Source organism: Agelaius phoeniceus, chromosome 20 (assembly GCF_051311805.1).
Source record: "Agelaius phoeniceus isolate bAgePho1 chromosome 20, bAgePho1.hap1, whole genome shotgun sequence".
NCBI classification, from domain to species: Eukaryota; Metazoa; Chordata; class Aves; order Passeriformes; family Icteridae; genus Agelaius; species Agelaius phoeniceus.
The window spans coordinates 2450933-2471148 of record NC_135284.1 but is presented as its reverse complement, the minus strand read 5'-3'; the positions used below and the strand labels follow the sequence as shown (position 1 = coordinate 2471148).

General features: G+C 42.6%; 1 protein-coding gene across 5 annotated transcripts in view; it reads left to right on the top strand.

Moving 5' to 3' along the window:
• Positions 1–458: 458 nt before the first annotated feature.
• BRIP1 (BRCA1 interacting DNA helicase 1) overlaps positions 459–20216 on the top strand; it is a 53713-nt gene continuing 33955 nt past the window's right edge. For 2 of the 5 annotated variants that reach the window (XR_013184865.1, XM_077188728.1), the window contains exons 1-14: positions 459–512; positions 1570–1697; positions 2291–2402; positions 2744–2938; positions 3202–3329; positions 3818–3955; positions 8952–9242; positions 9734–9955; positions 10257–10456; positions 13293–13425; positions 13930–14081; positions 14165–14336; positions 14449–14586; positions 15072–15233. Coding sequence is in view for 4 of the 5 variants with exons in the window: in XM_077188728.1 (XP_077044843.1) it covers positions 1605–1697; positions 2291–2402; positions 2744–2938; positions 3202–3329; positions 3818–3955; positions 8952–9242; positions 9734–9955; positions 10257–10456; positions 13293–13425; positions 13930–14081; positions 14165–14336; positions 14449–14586; positions 15072–15233 (2136 nt within the window). In the remaining variant the exon portion in view is untranslated. Of the gene's footprint in view, positions 603–1569; positions 1698–2290; positions 2403–2743; positions 2939–3201; positions 3330–3817; positions 3956–8951; positions 9243–9733; positions 9956–10256; positions 10457–13292; positions 13426–13929; positions 14082–14164; positions 14337–14448; positions 14587–15071; positions 15234–20216 lie in introns of all 5 variants that reach the window. The other 3 variants (XM_077188730.1, XM_077188729.1, XM_077188731.1) reach the window with 3 other exon arrangements.

Below are 20216 nucleotides of genomic sequence, written 5' to 3'. Positions count from 1 at the left end.
GACACTGACTTTTCAAAAACTATTAATTTTTCCATGGTGTTTTATATGTACTCTGCTAAAATAATAATAACAATAATAATAACAACAACAATAGTGTAATAATAACAATAATTACAATAATAAAATTAGCAACAACAGCAATATTAATAATAATTAATAATGTGATACGATAAAAAATGATAATGATACCAAATTATAATGTGTAATGCTTATAAAATATAAAACATAATAAATCTGAAAACGAAATAATAGAATAATAAATATATTAATAATAATGATAAAGGCCAATGACAATAACAAGTATTTGAGTATTTCACAAAAAAAGGGCGGTTGCCTAGCAACGTGTGCAACCCGGAAGCCAACGAGCCGCCCTGTGATTGGCTGCCGGCGCGCAGAGGTGAAGGCGGGAGCGTCCCAGTGTGCGCAGTGCTGATTGGCGGCGCGCGGCCCTTTCCTGTCAGCTGATTGGCTGGGGTGGAGGCGGGAAGGACGGAGGCGCTGAGGGGACGCAGGTGCGGGGCCGTGAGGGGCCGTGAGGGGCGCGGGGGAAGCGGCAGCGGCGCCTCCGCCTCGCCGAGCACACAAAGGAAGCGAAGGCCCAGGTGCTGCTCTGTGGGCTGGGCTGGGGTGGCCCCACCGCTTCCTGAGCGCTCGGAAGGCAAAGCGGCTCTGATCAGGTGGAGATGTCCCTGGGGGAGCGCCTGGTGGCTCCTGTCACACCACAGAGGGGCCCTGCGGTGTCCCGGGGCCTCCCTCTTCCTCAGGGCACATTTCGTTGGGAGCTGTGCTCGTTTAAGCGAGTTCCTCTCTCAGTATGGGTTGGGGAAAGCCTTGGAGCGAGGGGGCCTTTCCCTCTGGAAAGAGGGGTTGGATGTAAACTCATGTCAGCCCTCGTCTTTGGCTAGAATTGCTTTTTCCTATTGAAAAACTCAATGGTGAAGCTGAATCGTGCCATGAATTAGTGCTTTTCTGATGTATATGTTTAATTATTAAAAATCAGATGAATTAATTTATCCCAGAGAATCTGCCAGTTTAAAATTGCTGTCTTTATCAGTGTTGAAAAAATATGAGGCCAAAACCCCCCTGTGTTCAAAAATATTGTCTCTTGAAACCATTTATGCCTCTTCAATATTTTTAGTTCAGTAATTTCACATTTTTAACACCTTGTCTGTCTTTTATTATTCCAAGATATTCAAGGTAATAAACACAGAATAGTAAATTGAGTGATGCTTCTTTTCCCCTGGCTAATTACTGCATTATTTGTGGGAGGAGGATGTTCATAAGCATCTCATTTTTAAAGTCACTGTCCAGATTTATGTTTCATTGTTAAAAAATGTACAAGCTGCTGTATGTTTGTAGTTTATGACATCTTGCAGTCCAAGCTGATGGACCTCTAGAGTTAAAAACTGTCTTGTTTTAGTCACTTAATAGTCTAAAATACTTTTCCTGTGTGGATTTGAGTTCTATCTCCAGTCTGACAGAATCTGAACTGGTGTGTGCAGCTCATGGTGTTTTTACTTATTTATTGTTTGTTAGCATTGAGTTACTAATGCTGTGTTTTAATTGCAGTTTCAAACCTGAAGCAAACAGGAGGAAAGCTGGCAATGCCCTCAGATGGGGCAGAATACACCATAGGGGGGGTGAAGATCCTGTTCCCCTGCAAGGCTTACCCCTCCCAGCTGGCCATGATGAACGCTGTGAGTGCAGTTTGTCCTGGCATTTGCCACACTGAGAGCTCTTGTGTTTGCCAATATTTGGAGTTCCAAAATCTCTGCCAGCATCTAGAAAGCTGACACGTGAAATTCAGAGCTTGTAGTACCTTGAGCAGTTCAGTGGTAACCACTCAGTGTTCTCTGTGCTGTGCAGTGCCTGGGCCATGGTTAGGGAATGGTGAAGTACATTTTGGATTTGGGAGCATTCATGCCCAGAAACAAGTTCCTTGTGGTGTAAGGGTGTTTATGATTATCCAGCTGTGCTATAATTACAGTTGTGTACAAATGTTCAGGTTTATAGGATGGGGAATGATTTAGTAAACCACATTGTCTAAACAGAAGAATTATCTATAGTAATATTTCAAAAAGTTTTCATTTTTTGGGGGCTTTTCTAAATGAATTCTTGCATTTATATTTAAACATTTTTATAAAGTTTTCACCAGTGACAGGACAAGAGGGCACAGCCTTAAGATGTGCCAGGGAAAGTTTAGGCTGGACATTAGGATGTTATTGCTAAGATTAGCTAAACACATCTGCTTTGTTTTTTGTTAATTCTGTTACTTTTATTCTCCCCAAAGATTGTTAAAGGCTTGAATAGCAGGCAGCACTGTTTGCTGGAGAGCCCCACAGGAAGTGGCAAAAGCTTGGCATTACTTTGTTCTGCATTATCATGGCAGCAGGCTTTGTATGGTAAGTGTCTTAGTGTCTGCACAACTTTTATTACAAAATATAAAACAAGTAATTGGTTTTCATCAGCCTTTAAACGTTTGGATCAGGTCTGGGTCCAGCACTGGACACCTTGCCTTGATGGCAGCATGAAGCAGGAAAGCTGAGCTGGGCTTAGATCCCACAAGGGAAGGGAAGAAAACTCTCCCAAAAGTGGGTTGTGTGGATTGCTGGGAGGAGGGAGGTGTTTCCTCTCTGTGCACTGCAGCTCTTCAGAGGTGACCACAGCCTGCTCAGCTTGACTGGCACTGAGCTGTCATCTCCACTGCTGGTTTGAATGACAGAGAAATGACTTTGTCCCCCAGAGAAGTCAGTGCCAACCTCATCGTGTGCCAAGGAGGACAGGAAGGCAGAGCCATCCCCACCCTGTCACTGCAGGTGTCACTCCCAGCCCAGGAGCAGTGAGGCTGCAACCAGTGGGACTCCCAGTGCTCCTTGTTCTGCCCATTACCCTGACCCAGGAACCTCCAGGAAACCTGGGAGCCCTCTGACAAACACAGGTAACTTCATCTGAGGGCAGCTAAAATTCTGCTGCTTTCAGGCCAGGCATGGGGTTTTTAACATCATAATAGCAGCCATGGTTCTGCCCTGCACGAAATCCGTGTGGTGGTTGATGTGTCCAGAAATGTCTAACACTTCCCTGCACCACAGACATTTCTAGTCATTCTAGCAGTTACTGTTCTGCAGTAGTTACATTTTAAAATGTTGCCCTTATTTAATGCATCCCTAGTAATGGACACCCATTTTATTTTGTTAATTACAGAATGTAAGGAAAATGAAACATTAGCTTCAAAGCTGTCTGCCAAAAAGAAGTTATCTCTTTGTGCCAGTGAGAACGAGGATTTCCAGGTAGACAGGAAGAGGATTCGTCCTTTGGAAACGGAGCAGCAGGTGAGCAGTGAAATCATCTGGATGTAGCTCAAGCAAGCTCTCAACTCCAGCTCATGTTACAGAGGAGGGTGTGGGAAATAAGTGAATCACACCACAGTCACACTTTAGTGACAGGGTTTGTTCATTTTTGTTGTTACTTGTTACAAAGGATTCCATTATTGCCATAAATTGTTCATTGTACCCTGTCCTGAAATCTTTCACATTTAAACAAGTCATATCCCCCAAATACATTTATTCCCAGTTGATGCTGTTATGATTTCTGTAAGTTTTGTAACAGTGGGAAAGCAAAGCAGAAAAGCTCAGCAATAACTACAGATTATTTTATAATTACAACTTCATAGCTTTCCTTAATGACTTTTGTGTGGCTTAGACTTGGTTAAAGTGTTGGTGCCCAGTTCCTAAGCCAGACTCAGCTGAAACAGCACCAGGGCTGCCAGTGTGAGCACATCCCTCTGCCCAGGGCCTTTTCCCACTGTTTCTTTGCCCAGCAGGTTAGAAAACGCCACTGCTTTGCTAAAGGAGTGCAGCTGGTTGATGCTCTGCAAGTTTATCATCAGAGGAAAAATGGAGAGCTGATTGTTCACTCTGAAAAAAGCATGAAAACCACCACTTGTTCTCCCCAAACAGTGAGTAATTCTGTGATCTCTTTTACACCAGCAGTGTTAGTTCAAGAACAGTTTTAAACAATATTTGATGTGAAGAGATTATGCATGAAATGCAGCTTAGTGAAGTCTGAGCAAACATTGCAGCTAATGCAAAGGTTCCTCAGCGTTTTGGTTTTTATTTCCACTTTCTGTAGCAGGAGTATCACATCAGAAGTTAAGATACAGATTGCACCTGTTTCTGCAGCTTTGTTGGGCAATTTTCTGCATTTCTTACTGTTTGAAAATAGATTTTATAGAAATGTTTGTTGGGGCAAAAGCAGTAGAAGAGGGAAGGTGAGGCAGCAGAGGGCTGAGTGTGAGAGGCCAAGTTGTGATGTAGTAACCCCAAAGGAAACCAAAAGCTACAGGATTACTGTAAGATACTGGGAGCTAAGTATTTTCTTTACAAAGTGAATCTGTGCTGTAGGCCATTGGATGGGAGGTAGTTTTTATTAGTTTTGGAGAGCTCTGTAGATTTTTTAGTAAGATTTGAAATGCTCTGTGCCACAGAGCTTCAGTTGGTAGTTGGAAACCCAAAGGCCACCAGAGTGTGCTGTTCATTTTCAAATAAAAAGAGCTCTCGTCCTTCCTGATGGTAAAATTTCCTTTTGTACTTTGCTATGGGTACATGAAAAATTAGATTTAAAACTTGTAGAAATTTCTTGTCTAGAAGAAAATTGCAAACTAAACAGTCTGCTGTTTGCTGCATCTTCAGAAAGAAGTAACCTTCAGAAAGAAAGGGGGTCATTTCTGTTTAAGTTTCTTTTTAAGGATGAAAGAAGAAGGTATTGTTTTGCTGTGATGAGCTTTTAATTTAGCAGACTGAGAACTTGTCTGGTATCAAGAAAACTGCAGAAAGTAAAGCCTGATTTGTCATTAGTAGTTCTGAGCCTTAACTGCATTAGTTTACAACAGGAGGAGCATCACAGCACAGGTATTGGGTACAAAAATGCTTTGCTGGTGTGGCTTAGGAATGAACTCAACAGAGCTCCTGTTGAACACTCACCCCATGGCCTGTGTGCTTGGGGTGACACCATGAGGTGACAGCAGCATTGTCCTGCTCACTGAGGCAGCTGCCTGTGAAATCCTGTGCTTTACAGTGCTCAGTCCTGCTTAAAGCAGATTCAGTTTCTTAGCAAGACCTGTTCCTACTGCAGGAGGGAGAAGGGGTTGGTTGCTGTGAGAGCAGGAGGGATGCTCTGTGCTCCCAGCACTGCAGGTGTGTGGCTGAGCAGCCAAAGCTGCTCTCACTCCAAGCCTGGGAACCCAGCTCTGGATTAACTCCTGCAAGGGAGGGCAGCTCCAGTGTGATTTAAAGGGGAAATGATAACCTCAGGGTGCTCTCCTGATGGCTTCTGTCAGAGCATATGGCCTGAGAAACTGGGGCAGCTGGGTTAAGGAATCCCCATTTCTAGCAGGGAAAGAAAGTAAACAGTAAATGGAGAGCAGTGTAACAAACACTTGGGGTATCAAAAAACAGCTGTGAAAAGAATCTGTCTTAATGTGCTAGCCCCTTGCAGTTTGACATATTGCTTACAACCTGCACAATGGGGCTTGGGTGACTTCTGTTACACATTCCAGGGGACTGGCAGCCTGTTACAATCAGGGGCTGGACTCCAGAATGGGCTCATTGACCACGATGGGATGAAGAAAGTTGTGGATTTGTGTTACATGCTCTCACCTGACACCGTATCTGATCCTTTTCCTGCTGATTGACGTTTTGAATGAGCTCTTTGAAGCAAGTTCCAGCTTAATTAAAACGTTTGCTTGGTTAGCAGTGATCTGTGAAAGCCTGTGATAAATATTGAACTGGGTTCACCTGCTGGTGACTGGGGAGGATAAACAGCTGCTTTGTGTGCTCTGAACAAGAGACAGCAGCAGCAGCAGCAGGGTACTGGGCTGACTGAGAGCTTCCAAAGGAGCAGCTGAAAGGCTCTGCTGGTGTCACTGCTGATATCTCCCTAGATTGTGCTTGTGTGACATTTCACACAAGACACATTCACTGCTGCAGCATTCAGGTGCCTTTGGAGCTGGGAAATGTAGATGCAGATATGAAGAACTCCTCTTACCTCTTTGTGTTTCAAAGATCACAGCCCCAGTGTTTGTTTAGCTCTGTTTTACACACAGTACAGGGTGGTGGACCTGATTATTCCTTTTTTAATCGGACTTGCACGTTTTTGTCATATAAATATTGATGTGATAGGCTGCTTTATCTAGCCCTGACAGAAGTACAAACAAGCTGCATTAGCCTGAGGTCCATCCAGGCTGATACCTGATCTCTAATGGCATCTGCTCCTGGGTGTTTCTGATTAAATACTGCAGAAAGTACAGGAGGATCTTTCTTTGCCCTCTCCCAAATGAAAATCCCTCTTTCAGGTTCCAACAGCTGAAAACAGGTTTAGTTCTGAAGCCAGAGGGTATTATGAAATACAATTCTGTTGTCTCAGGATGAGTTATTTCTAATCAGCTCTCCCCTAATTCTTTCATAGATAAATTGAAACCTTTTCTAACTGTGTTACATCTTAACCAGTATCTCCGTGGTATGAGTGTAAAAATTTGTGCTTGGAGCCAACCCTGCCAGGAAACCCCTTTTTCATGGAGAGTTTTCTTTCTCTCTGCTGTAGGAATGGGACAAGAACAGCACATGAGGAGTTGCTATAAGATATCCACAGTTGGTTCTTAGAGAAATACTGAGTTAAAACACTTTGCCTTTTATAAAATTTAAAGATGTATTTTAAGGATTCAAGTGCAAATTGACTCACTGGAGTAATGTGGAAAGAATATGGGGAACTCAACTTTTAAACTGTGTTTTAACCAATTTTCTAAAGGTTTTCTTCATTATGAAGGACCTCCTAAAAAAGTTTTATTTATTAAAGTATTTGGGGCTGATGGTGGCTGTGGCTTTCAGAAATGCTGTGACTACTGCAGGCAGTTTTAGTTCTTAACTACTTACTATAAAATCAGCCTGGGTTTACAACTTTCTCAGTATTGTGGGTTTGAGTGTGTTTTGAACATAAAACTTTTTTCAAAGTTGAAGGTAACATTTTAGTACTGGAATAATGGCTCAAGTGCTTCTTAATGCCAGTATTATACCAATTCCAAACCTCTTAAACCAAACTTTTAAGCCCACCTGTAAAATACTGTAATTTATAAGCCTCACACATAAGAACACTTTATTTCTTTTTTATGCAAAGAATAATATCTGGTATTTTAAGCCCATCATAGGAGAACCTTCTGTTCATGTTTTTATATATTAATTTGAGCTGCATTTTCCTGTTCTAAGAACTCTGGCAAAACAGCTGCCTGATGGGTCCTAATATTTGTCAATTACTTTTAGTTGCCTTAGCACAGCAGTGAAATATTGGTGGTAAAGTCTCATCTTGGTGTCCTGTGCATTGTTTTTCCCTCTGAAAGCACAACCTGACTTGGATTAACATTAAAAAATAGACATATTCTTCAAGGCCCTACACAGTCACTGCTTCAGTGAAATTAATTTGTACCTTGGTAATGTGGTTTTCATTATTTCCAGGGGCAGAGCAGAATGTAAGTGATAGAAATATCAAGGTAGCACTGGGGCTTTCAGTGTGAGCCCTGCACATGTGTAACATACACCACATGTCAGCTGGTCCTGCCTGCCTGGGACAAGAGCCCCATTCAGAACTCTTCTTTTTATCCTTCCACTGAAGAAGTAATTATTCCATAGAGGAGGCAGGATATTTGGAACTGGCTATTTCATGTGGCAGCACAGGGTAATGAAATCTGCTGGTGCTGGCAACCTGAGAGGGGAATGTAACAATTCCAGCCTGGGTGTAACTTTAGCTGCTCTGAGGCCTGTTTGTTTGGCACATCAGGGAACCTTTTATCCCGGTGAGTGGCAGCTCAGGGGGTTGCATTTCCATGCTTTCTGTCATGACTGGAATATTTAATGGCAGACAAGGCTGAGTGGGGCTGAGGGGACACCAACTTGCTTTTCCTTGCCGTGGGAGCTGAGGACAGCTCGATCCCACAATTGGGGTGTAACACACAGCACGACTCAGCCTTTGTTTCTCATGGATAATCCCACTGGTCCCGTTAAAGGCAGGGAGGAGTGCTGCAGTGGGCAGCTGCATGTTGGTACCTGCACTGCCCCCTGCCTCTGGAGAGCTCTGGTTTCCATGAGAGCTGTGTTTGGACATGGTTACATTTGAGTTCCTTGTTTCCTGTGTGGCTCTTCACATTCATGATGACAATTTCATGGTTACATTTGAGTTCCTTGTTTCCCGTGTGGCTCTTCACATTCATGATAACAATTTCATGGTTACATTTGAGTTCCTTGTTTCCTGTGTGGCTCTTCACATTCATGATGACAATTTCATGTCAGTTGTTCCAGTATTTAATGTTCTGGTGGCAGAACAAAAATGGCTTTTAACAAATATTTTTCAGGATTAGGTTCTGTTTAGAATTATTCCCTGTGCTTCCTTTATTCCCCTGGTTACTCAATGGCCTTTGGCAGAATGGCACAGCAAACGTGTTTCTAATGGAGAGAGTGTGGTGCAGTCTGTTTTATCTGCACACAGAGTTCCTGAACTGTCTGCAGTTCTGCTTGCTTTAAGGAAAAAAAATATTTTAATTTGAGTGTCTGTTCCAAGTTTTCTTCATTGAAGGTTTTGGACTCTTGCTCTGTAACAGGAGTGTCCTGAGCTGGAGCTTCAATGTGAGAATTTTTATTTGCATTATTATGTGTGTAAATATCTCACTGGATTAATAATTCTTTCTGATTGGGTTATGATAAAATTGTGATTGCTGGAAGGTTTTTTTCTTTTAGAGATTTCCAGGTGCAAGGATGTGGTGCTTTAACATTTTAGAACTGTTGCAGCTTGCTGGGCAGCCCTGGTGACTGAACCAGTCATCCCAGAGGGCACTCCCCAGACCATCAGCAGATTCAGCACATTCATCCCCAGTGGGATTCTGTGCATCATTTTGATGTCTTGGTTTGCAGCCTCCTGGCCCTTGCACTGAGTGTTCCTGTGCTTCTGGGAAAGACCCTGGTAAAGATCCCAGTCACACAAAGAAGAAAGAAAATGGAGATCGGTTGTGTGTTCCCAAAATTTATTTTGGGACACGAACACACAAGCAAATCAGCCAGATCAGCAGGGAGCTGAAGAGGACAGCGTATTCCTGTGTGCCCATGACAATCCTTTCCAGCAGGGACTACACCTGCATTCACCCTGTGGTGTCCCACAGTAGCAACAGGAGTGAAATGTGTGTAGAATTGCTGGAAGGAAAACATGTGAGTGATTTGATTTGAGACAATGAGCATTCATTAAACAAAGTCAGATTTAACATGGAATGAGTAACATTTTTTACTTCTTTAGATTATATTGGTTAAATACCAATATATACCAATATTTTACTTCTTTATATTATATTGGGTAAATACCACCTGGTGGCATTAAAATTAAGTATTAATTGTTAGAAAATGTTGATACACTGTAAAAACTTATGATGGCAGGAATAAAATTTATGACTGCCAGGTTAATGGTGTAATAAGACTTAAATTATCTCTGGGTTTATAAATGAAGAAGAAAGAAGTGTCCTTTATTGATGTACATTTTAGAAACATGGATTTACATGCCATGAGGTGTTATTGTCTGGCATAAAGAGCAGCTGTTAGAAACGTTTCTGAGAAACAGCCAAATGCATGGAACTTTGGAAGATTTAACCTGCTTGGTTTTCATTATTTCTTGTACCCACTGAGTCTCTGCACTCCTTTGCTTCCAGGGCAAGTCCTGCTCTTTTTACCACGGAGTTCACAAGCTCAGTGAGCAGCCAGCCCTGCAGCCTGCCCCGGGGCTGGCCCAGGCCTGGGACATCGAGGACCTGCTGAGGCTGGGCAGGAAGCTCCGGGCCTGTCCCTACTTTGCAGCCAGGGAGCTCCTGGTGGGGGCAGACATCGTCTTCTGTCCCTACAATTACCTCCTGGACCCGCAGATCCGGGACAGCGTGAGTATTCTGGGGAGCAGTGGCAAGAAGTTAAAAAGAAGAATTCAAAAGAAATTACCCACTGAATGTTTTGTTTCTATGGTCAGCTGAGATGCCATTCATGTCCAAAATAATATCTATAAAATAACTCCTGGGGTTTTTACCCCCTTGGATATTTTTCTAGGTTATGAAAATGGATTCAAAACCTGAAAAGCTTCATTTGTGCTATGCTGCAGAATATCCCTTTCTTAACAGGCTCCTGTGAGTTGCTGTTTCTCATGTCTTTCACTCTGTTTCACTAGACAATAATTCTGGTTTTCAGATGGACATTAACCTAAAAGACCAAGTAGTGATTTTGGATGAAGCCCACAACATCGAGGACTGCGCTCGGGAGTCCGTGAGCTACGGCGTCAGCGAGAGGCAGCTGCGAGCTGCCCGCGAGGAGCTCGACTTCATGGTCAGCAACAGCATCAGGCAGAGGCACCACGAGCCCCTCCGAGCTGTGTGCTGCTCCTTGATCAAGTAAGGCAACTTTTTATTGCTTTCTATCACTTAATATTTATCAAATTGCTTTTAGATTGGATGGTATAAGTTACTCTGTCACATCAGATAAAATGCAGCAAAGGTACACTTAGAGCTATGCAGTTGTGTGATTTATGTTCATTTGAGGAATCCACTGGGTTTGATCTATTAAAAGAACTGCTGGTCTCACATGGAAACATTGAAATTCTCTTCTGAAAAGTCTTGTGCTCTTGAATGATGTGCTGCTCTTTATGGGGCTTTTTTAGACTCCTGGTTTATAATGCTCAGTATGAAAATTTTCCTAAGATGAATTTTTGTATGTCACACATTTGCATATTTAACTAATAATAATAGCATTATTTTATCAAAGAACTAATCAGTTCATGTTTATAGAATGCTTTCAGAGCCTTGGACAGAAAGTATTTGGAATCTGTTCTTGGAATCAGATTGAATTCTTCCTAGTTGAAAGTGGATTTGCCAGTCATGCCTCTTGTTTTCCCTAGGAAACAACTTCCTGGAAGGGGAAGAGCTGAGCATAAGTTGAACATTGTGAGAGGGGATGTAACAAAAGCAAATGGACAGAAGCCCAGGAAGAAACAAGAGGTCCAGGGCAAAGTCTTTTGGGGGAAGGAGAAGGATCAAAGTCAGCAGAAAAAAGTGAATAATGCTGCAGGTGGCTTTGCAGTTAACTGAGTTCTGCTCCAGTGTGTGCAGAATCTTCACTTTGCTGCAGCTCAGCACAGGAGGAGTTCACTCCCCATCCTCACTCTCTGCTCTGAGTTAATGTTTGTGCCACACACAGACAAGGGACTTTTCTGCTTGGCAGAAGCCAATTCTCCTACCTTGGATATTTCAAATGTTAAACTTTAGTAAAAGATAAGAACAGCATGGCTGAAGATTTGATTGCCTCGAGCTTTTTAACCTTATCAGGAAAACTGAGGTTGATTGTCTTGGCAAATCTGCCAGCAGCATGAAAAGCACTTGCTGGAAAGCAGCAGACTGGGTGTAAATAGCCAGGAACAGGTAAAATGCACCTGCACAGTCACATGGCTTTGCCAAATGCATGGGGAGCTAGAAAAAAATCTTATTTCACTTCTAAAGATCCTGGGCCCTTCTTCCCAAAAGCACTTAGGGATGGGCTGGGTGCCAGGGGGCTGCAGTGACCTTTGGGAGGAATTTGCAGCTGGGCCCTGGAGGGGCCGGGCAGGCTCTGCAGGGCTGGGCCCTGTGCTCAGTGCAAGATGCTGTGAACACAGGGCCATTTGCTGGTGGTGGGAGAAGCAGCAAATTCTCTTCCTGGAATTGAAGGCATGAGTGCAACATCCATTCCTTCTTTTCCTGGAAATACTGCATACAGCAATTTTCACTTCAAAAGCAGAGATAACCTTTCTGGGAATCAAGCTAATTTTATTTATGCTTCCTGCTTAGCTCTAAAAAGAATTTAACAGGCTTTGCAAGTGAATGCTTTAATGTTAGATGGAATTTATTTGAGAATTTAGGGTGGTTTTTGGTGATATTTGGCCGTTGTGTTAAGTTTGTATTTGCATTTATTATTTCAAAAGTATGTGATGGTGTTTGAAGTTCATAACAGGGAAATACTTTACATTTCCTGAAGTGTTTTATCCACTGTAAATGTGTTTAGTTCCTGTCACAGGGGCCTTGTCCTAATTTCAATTCCAGGTCTTTTTGATGTTCCATTTGAGGAATTGGGGCCTTAGTCTTAGTGATCACCATTCCTTAATGAGCTAAAGCAAATTATAGCCAAAGAACTGATTGTTGTGGCAGTATTGGTGGGTTTTGTTTGCATTTAACCTGGCAGAAGGGAAGTTATATTTTAATTGTTCCATGGATCAGATGATTTGTGGTGACAGGGCAGGAAATGTAGAACTGAAACAGTCCCAGAGCCTTGCTCCTGAGTTGCTAATGATGAGCTGGCTTTGCAGTGAACCCTTGGAGCTCTTGCAGCACTGCCAGCTGTCCTTTAGATGCCTCCTGATGGAGCAGACAGCTCCAGCCTTCCTGGGAGGGGAGCAGGGAGCTGCTTTTCTAGGCAGGGCCAGGGTCCTGCAGGGATGAAGGAGGATGTGCTCACTCAGAGCCAATGGCAGCTCTGCCACAGATGAGATGTTCTCCATGTTTAGCTGGTGCTTTCAGCACTCACTCACATTTTGCACTGTATCACAATTGTCATTGTGCTTGGAGGTGCAGCAGTGCCAGTACCTGTGTGTATGAGATGTTCTCCATGTTTAGCTGGTGCTTTCAGCACTCACTCACATTTTGCACTGTATCACAATTGTCATTGTGCTTGGAGGTGCAGCAGTGCCAGTACCTGTGGGTAGCTGGAGATGGGCACTCTGTCCTGCCCCACTTTCCTTTCCATGTGTAAATAGGAAAAGTGCTCATTTCATGCCTCAGGATTTGCTCTTAATTGGAAAGGCAGCAGTTGACAGGGATGAGAAACCAACCTGCAGCAACTGGAGCAGTGATGAGTGGCCTTAGATAGGCAGCAGAAGTCTTGCTTGAATGAGCCTGACATATCATAAGAGGAAATTACATTTTAATTCCTTTTCTTTATTAGCTATTATATGAAGTATAAACATGTGGGAAGAAATTTTCTTCTCATTTCAATGAGCTGCACCCAAAGCAGTTCCATGGGAGTTCAACAGTAAAAAACAGGCATAAAAGAAAAGCAGAATCTCTCCCCTTACCTGCAGTGAAACATTTATCATCATCTTAGGAGTCTGGTGCAATTTTTGAGGTTTGCTTTGTACGTGCAAAGTGTCTCTAAATCTCTAAAATCAATGCTGCAATGATTTCTGCTTTTGCTCTCTTTCAGCTGGCTGCAGGAGAGCTCTGGGCAGCTGGTGGAGAGAGCCTATGAAAGTGCCTGTAAGGTGTGGAGTGGCAAGGAAATGCTCAACTTCTTGTACCAAATGGGAATAACTGGCATTACTTTTCCCATTTTACAGGTAAGGTTGGGTGCTGTATAAATGAGCAGCACCATGCATCATATTGGTGGTGTTAAACATCTTCAAATGCACAGAAGTGAAATGGAAACAGGTCTTGAAAAGTTGTCTGAAAATGATTCCTGAAGAAAACCAGGAGTAATCCACTCGAGCTACTGGAATTTGGGGAGAATCAATGTTTTGAAGGGTACAATTGCTCACATACAGTTATTTGAATTGAGCCATTTTGCCTGTTCTATCCAGCTGCATTTTTATTGAGTGTTGAAATGTTTTTACCCTGTTTTCAAGTTTATCCCTCCTTTCTGTGTAAGCCAGTGATGTTAAAAGCATTGTTAAAAATGGAAAGTATTGTTCCCTTTCCCTTGGTCCTTCTTTGCCCCTTTCCCTCTGACTTTAGAAGTATTTTAAATGAATTTTAAAGCAGTGAGCTGACAGTCTTGTATCTCTATTAACTTTGGTTTTGAGGAGACCCTTAGAATGTTGTTATATGGAATTTGCCTCTTGCAGAAACATCTTGTTGCTGTCCTGGAAAAAGAAGAAAAAGTGTCTATGCATGGGAGAGAGGAAATTATTGAGGTGCCAGTTGTGAGCCCTGCAGCTCAGATCATGCTCAAAGGCCTGTTCATGGTCCTTTCCTGCCTCTTCAAAGAGAACAGCAGGTCAGGCCTAACATGTATCAGCTGAATGCTCACAATTTGATGGCTTAATTGTGGTTTTTACTGATATTTCTGTCTCTGTGTAGGTTTGCAGATGATTACAGGGTTGCTCTACAACAAACTTACACCTGGATGACTGAAGACCAACGTGATGATGCAGATGAAAGTTCCTTCTTCCCGAGGCCCAAACACAAAAAGAGTTCAAGGCAGAAAACCCTTGTCCACATGCTGAATTTCTGGTGCTTGAACCCTGCTGTGGTGAGCTGAGTGTGAAGAAAAGATCAAATATTCTGAGTGATAACAAATAGACAGCAGATCTGAAAGGGATTGTGCTGATTCTCGAAATTCTTGCTTTCTTTCTCCCACCTAGGCGTTTTCTGACTTAAATGAAGTTAGGACAATTGTTCTGACATCAGGCACGCTCTCTCCCATGGATTCCTTCTCCTCAGAGCTTGGGGTGAAGTTTTCCATTCAGCTGGAGGCGAATCACGTTATCCGGAATTCCCAGGTAAGCTGGGCACGGCTGCTCCCTCTCCTGAGCTCTGATGCTGCCCATGGGACAAAAACCAAATAAAAGTGATGGCAAACCCATTCTGTCAGTTAAAAGAAAGGCCCAGACTCTTGCTTGGCTTAATGCAATGGAAAATTACACTTTTAAATGAATTAAGAGGCAATTTTTAAACACATTTCCCTGGAAAAGTTCTCGTGCTATGTGAGATGGCTGTTAGCAGTATCAATTACTGAACTTCAAGCACCAAAATGAATTTAAGGAACATTTCTTTCACACTTAAATTTCATTCTTGGTCCTGCTGTGGTGTGTCCAGGCTGGTTTGGGATTGAGCTTGTCCCTGTGCCCCCAGGTGTGGGTTGGCACGGTGGGCAGGAGCTGTGTGCGACCTTCCAGCACCTTTTTTTCACACTTAAATTTGATTCTTGGTCCTGCTGTGGTGTGTCCAGGCTGGCTCAGAGTGAACCTTGTCCCTGTGCCCCCAGGTGTGGGTTGGCACGGTGGGCAGCGGCCCCAGCGGGCGGGAGCTGTGCGCCACCTTCCAGCACAGCGAGACCTTCGAGTTCCAGGATGAGGTGGGAGCCCTGCTGCTGTCAGTCTGTCAGACACTTGGCCAAGGAATTTTGTGCTTTTTGCCATCCTATAAGGTAAGGAAATCTATGGAATATTAATCCCAATATTTCTGGGTGTGTCATGCCTGGTCCTGTCTGACCCTCACTGCTGGACCAAAGGTGGCAGCTGTGGTTTCACCCCAGAGATGCCTTTGGCCTGCTGGGTGCTGCAGCTGGGCACTCAGAACAAATCCAGGCACAGCAGGAACTCAGTTTACCTTTGATGGAAAAGGTTCAGGTGACAGTGAAGAGAAAGGAGAGGATTCTATTGTAGAGTTTTAATCCAGAGTTTATTCCAGGATAAGACAGACTCTGAATGTGGTAACAGCTCCCAGCAGAATCCAGACCCCATGGTCCTGTCTGCTTTTAAACCTGGGGACAGGGGGAGGGGAAGGGACAGGGGGAGGGGAAGGGACAGGGGGAGGGGAAGGGACAGGGGGAGGGGAAGGGACAGGGGGAAGGGACAGGGGGAGGGGAAGGGACAGATGAGGGGAAGGGACAGAGGGAGGGGAAGGGACAGGTGAGCACCAACCAGGTGTGAGGAGGGGAAGGCTCAGGGGACAATGACACTGGGACAGGCCAATGAGCCCAGCCCTGAGGGCACCTTTGGAACTCCTGCCAAGCACACCATGACCCTGCTGGGATGTTAAGATTGATGGGCAGCTCTGGCAGGAGGGCAGAGGGGAAAGGAGAGGTTGGCACAGCTGAGGGGTTGGGACAGGTGAAGCAGGAAATCACACTGCAACAGAAATCTGAATTGCAGTTCTTCCCCTCAAACCACACACACTTTGAAACTGCACTGGGTGCTTTTCTGCTTTATGCATCAATAACAGAAATGTTTATCAAATAACAATACAATCCCCCTGTGTTATTACATTTAATTCTTGGCTTTCAGGTTTGTTTTCATGAGCAAACATCTTTGGTTTTTCTCAACAGATGCACTTATTAACACGGACAATCATTTCAATTAGCATTACCAATATAACCAGCCAGATCCATACATTTTCCTTATGTTGTTTCCCTGAAGGTTTAGAAATTGTTTATTAACACAAAAATTAAAAATCACATCATGAAATGATACTTTCTGTACAACTCAGCAGCAGCAATGTCTTTGCATGTTCTTTCTGTGCTATCAGAGTGCAGAATTCATCCAGGTAATTTCTCCTCCACTTGTTTCTTGTTCCATTTCACTGCATTGGAGATTGGAGTGTATTTTTCTTTAGTCAGGGGAATTGCTCACTGACATTGGCTGAAAGGAATCAAATTTCTCCATTTCAAACTATGTAATATCTAATTTCACTGACAACAGTTATCTAATTATGGTTAATCTGGATCTCCCAGTAGTTCTGCTTTATTCTCTATTTGTTGCTCCTGTTGTTTATGGTCAGGAGCAGGAATATAAACTTGCAAGATAATTCTGTAATTCATACTCATTTTTCCTGTACTGCTTGCAAGGGTGTGACTTTTTAATTTTTAAATGAATATTTATGATTTTTAAAAATCATCTTAACAGACAAAACACAAAGACCTCTCAAAAAAATCCTACAAATGATTAAAAACACCAGCATATTGGAAATAGAATTTCAGATGTTTCCACTCATCCCTAAGGCTCCTAAGCAGAGAATATTTAACAAAATGAAATAAAAGCTATTTATTCTTTTTTTGCAATCCCTTCATCTTTTATCATTGAACTGGCAGGCTGCAGAGGGAGGGTTGTTTCTTGCCTGGATGTCTTTAAGTGCAATTCCTGACAGTAACCATTAGGTGACCACATCAGACCAGGTAATGGCAGCCCCTGAAAAAAACAGATTACTGACCATAAATTTATTTAACCTCACAAAACCCTGCACTTGCATGCAAAGGAAATGATCTTACAAGAAATCTCCAATTTATTTAAGAATTTGACTGGAGCATCTTCCAGTTTCCAGCATTATCTTGCTGAGTGTGTCCTGTTGGAGGCTTGATCTTCCATATCCAGACCTGACAAATATTTATGAAAGTTTTGATGAGAATATCATGTGAATTGCAAGTACACAGAGACTTTGTAATGACATTTAAGAAAGGAGGAAAACAATTGCTGGCCAGCTCTGGAACCTTCCCCCTGCCCCTGTGCCTCCCTGAAAGGTCACCCTGCACACGCTGAGTGTTCTGTTCCTTGGAGCAGCACTCCCTGAGCCCAGCACAGATTGACAAATAGAAATTGCAGACAATTGAAGGATGATATTTTAAAATCACATTGCCAATATTTCTCTATGGATGCCCTTTTTCTTCCTACTGCTTTTATTCGGGATTGGGTTGCCTTTAAGGCTGAGATTAATATGTTGAAAATACAGAATAATGTAAGCACATTCATACAGGGAAAACAAAGTATTCTTTCTTTCATCATCATCAAGAAGATTTGCATTTCAAAAGTGATTTTCACAGGAGATTGCTGCCTCTCTTTAAAAAGCTGCAGCCTTCAAAGGAATTTTTCAAGGCTGTCAAGATCTGATTAATACACATGGTCATGGACCTCACTATTATGATTTAAGCAGATTTTTTGATGGCTCAATCTGTTTTATGAATTGAAGCTTCAACTTTGGAATAGGTGACAAATAAAGGGTTTTTTTTCCTGTCTGGAAGGCTGAGGACAATGCTTTGAATTTTAAGTATTTTCTATTCAGGTGATTTGATGGAGCTGGAATTTAGTTGGGTATGTACATTGGATTTCAGTTTGGAATTACTACCTGCAATGTGAATGGGGAAGAAAAACAATAGTAGAGAAATTTCCCTTTATCTTAATCAGGTATTTGAGTAAATATATTTTAATTGAAAAGTGGCTGTTTAAAATATATGGAGTTAATGCAGTGGAGGAAAATATATGGATGGGCAAACAGCCCATGAGCTGTACATACCCAGATTTGATAGGTGTCTCTTATGAACAGCTGTGATGGTTCATGGAAATTTTTAATGCCATTCTTGGAGTTGTGGCACATTTTGACTTTTGTAAAAAATCAGCTTGATCTTAACATTCACAAAATTCCAAAGCTCCATCATTTTTAAGGCTCCTAAAACTGGTGATACTATGCAGCAAAAATACATTTATGTGAAAATCAGTAGCAACTCCTGCAAAAAACACTCTATAAAAGAGAATATCAGAAGGTGAAAAGATTGCCCAGAAATCTAAGATGCTTTTAAACAAGATTAAGATAAGGCCCATTAGGGCTCATGTGGCCAACCTGTCTGCATTAAGATATATCTTGCCTGGTGCCTGCAGCTTGGATGATTCATTCAATATGTGTCATATCAGAGTCAGCCTAGGCAGCAAGGAGAAAAATGCTAATGCTTATAAATTGTAGTGATGATCCATCATGATGAATTAACTGACCTTTCTTAGTAGGGTTTGGTTTTTTTTAACAAAAGCAGCTTTGGAGGATGATGTTAATGTTGGTTTGTTGTGTTCTCTGAGGCATTGTTGGTTCATTTGGATCTGCTAATTGAGGAGGCATCACTTGGAAGCAGCATTTGTACAGCTGGAGTTGGAAAGGGTTGGAATGAATGTTTTCAACAGGAAAACTTAGGAACTGGTAACAATTCTCTGCTTGAAAACCTGAGCTCCTTGCAGGTTTGGACTGGACTGGATCCCATTCAAAGGTTGGACTGGATCCCATTCAAAGGTTCCTTGCAACCCAAACTATTCCGTGACTATGGAATAGTGGCACAATTAGCATAAATTAGCATATAAATGATTCATGCTGCACTGCACTGGCTGTTTTCCTTGAGAATTTTGGGTCAGGTTATAGTGATGGCACACAGCAGCTTTTGCCACTTGCAGAAATAAACACTGAATTTCCCAGGGGAGTTTTTGTCTGGGAACTTCAGGAGCTGCTGGTTGAGAGCTGAGGCTCTGGCAGCCTCACCCCATTTTCCTGCTCCCTGGGAAGATGTTGGCTGCTGTTTTCTGTTTGGGGTGACAGCAAATCCCTTGGGCTGGAGCTGCTCTCCTGGTTGCTTGGCTCTGTCCCTGTGTCAGGTGTCCACCAAACCTGCACAGGGCTCTCAGGCAGGTGTTGTTTGCCCTTGTGCTGACAAACCTTTCTTGGCACCCTCCCACAGCTCCAGACAGGCAGGAATTAACAATATTAATTAACTCTGAGCAGTGGGGAGCTGCTTTCAACAGACTGAGAACGTTCAGGTTCAGGGCAAGGATTTGGAGCCAACGGGAGGGAGCTCAGTTGAAGCTCTGGCTGTGTCCACGTGGATTTAAAGCTGGCCTGAGGGAAATGTGGCACCCTCAGGAATGGCAGGCTGAGGGAGGAGATCATTTCATGATTAATTCTCATGTCTGGCTCCTCTTCATTTCACACTGAGCCTTTTCTTATTGAGATACAGGACATTGGTAGAAGTTCTTGTTTTCAAGAGGTGTTTCAGTAATGAATAGAACTCTGAAAAGACAATATTTTCATTTCTAAAACTTTCCTGAAACGTGGGTTTGTAAATAAATTATAAGAAACCCATTTTTCCTGCCATCAATAAAACAAAGCAATGCTGCTTTCAGACAACTTTTACTTATTTAATAAATTACTTCAATAAATTTCCAAAGGATGGTAGTCTGTTTAGCCCAGCCTATTAGAAGCATTAAGATTTGAACACTGGCTGTTAAAATGAGTAAATGGCAATATCACAAAGTTAAACAAATGCCAAAAAACATTTTCCAGAGTACTGGGATTGTAACAATACCATTAATGAGGGCAAAGAGGTTTTAATGCAATTTGCACATTCTAAAGTTTCAAAAAGAGGTTTTGAGTTAGTGCATTATTAATGTTCTGAACATCTGGAACTGTGTAAGAGCCACAGACATTGAGCAAGTGCAGGGTTTCCCCACTAGGTCTGATGCTGGCTGATTTCCTCCCCAGCCAAAAGCTTGTTTTTAGAAGTTTGAGACAGTAAAATGACAATATCCAGATAAGACAGAAACATTCCACAGCCTCTTTTTGCTTGTGTTATGTACAGAGGAATAATTGGAAACCATTAGGTTCG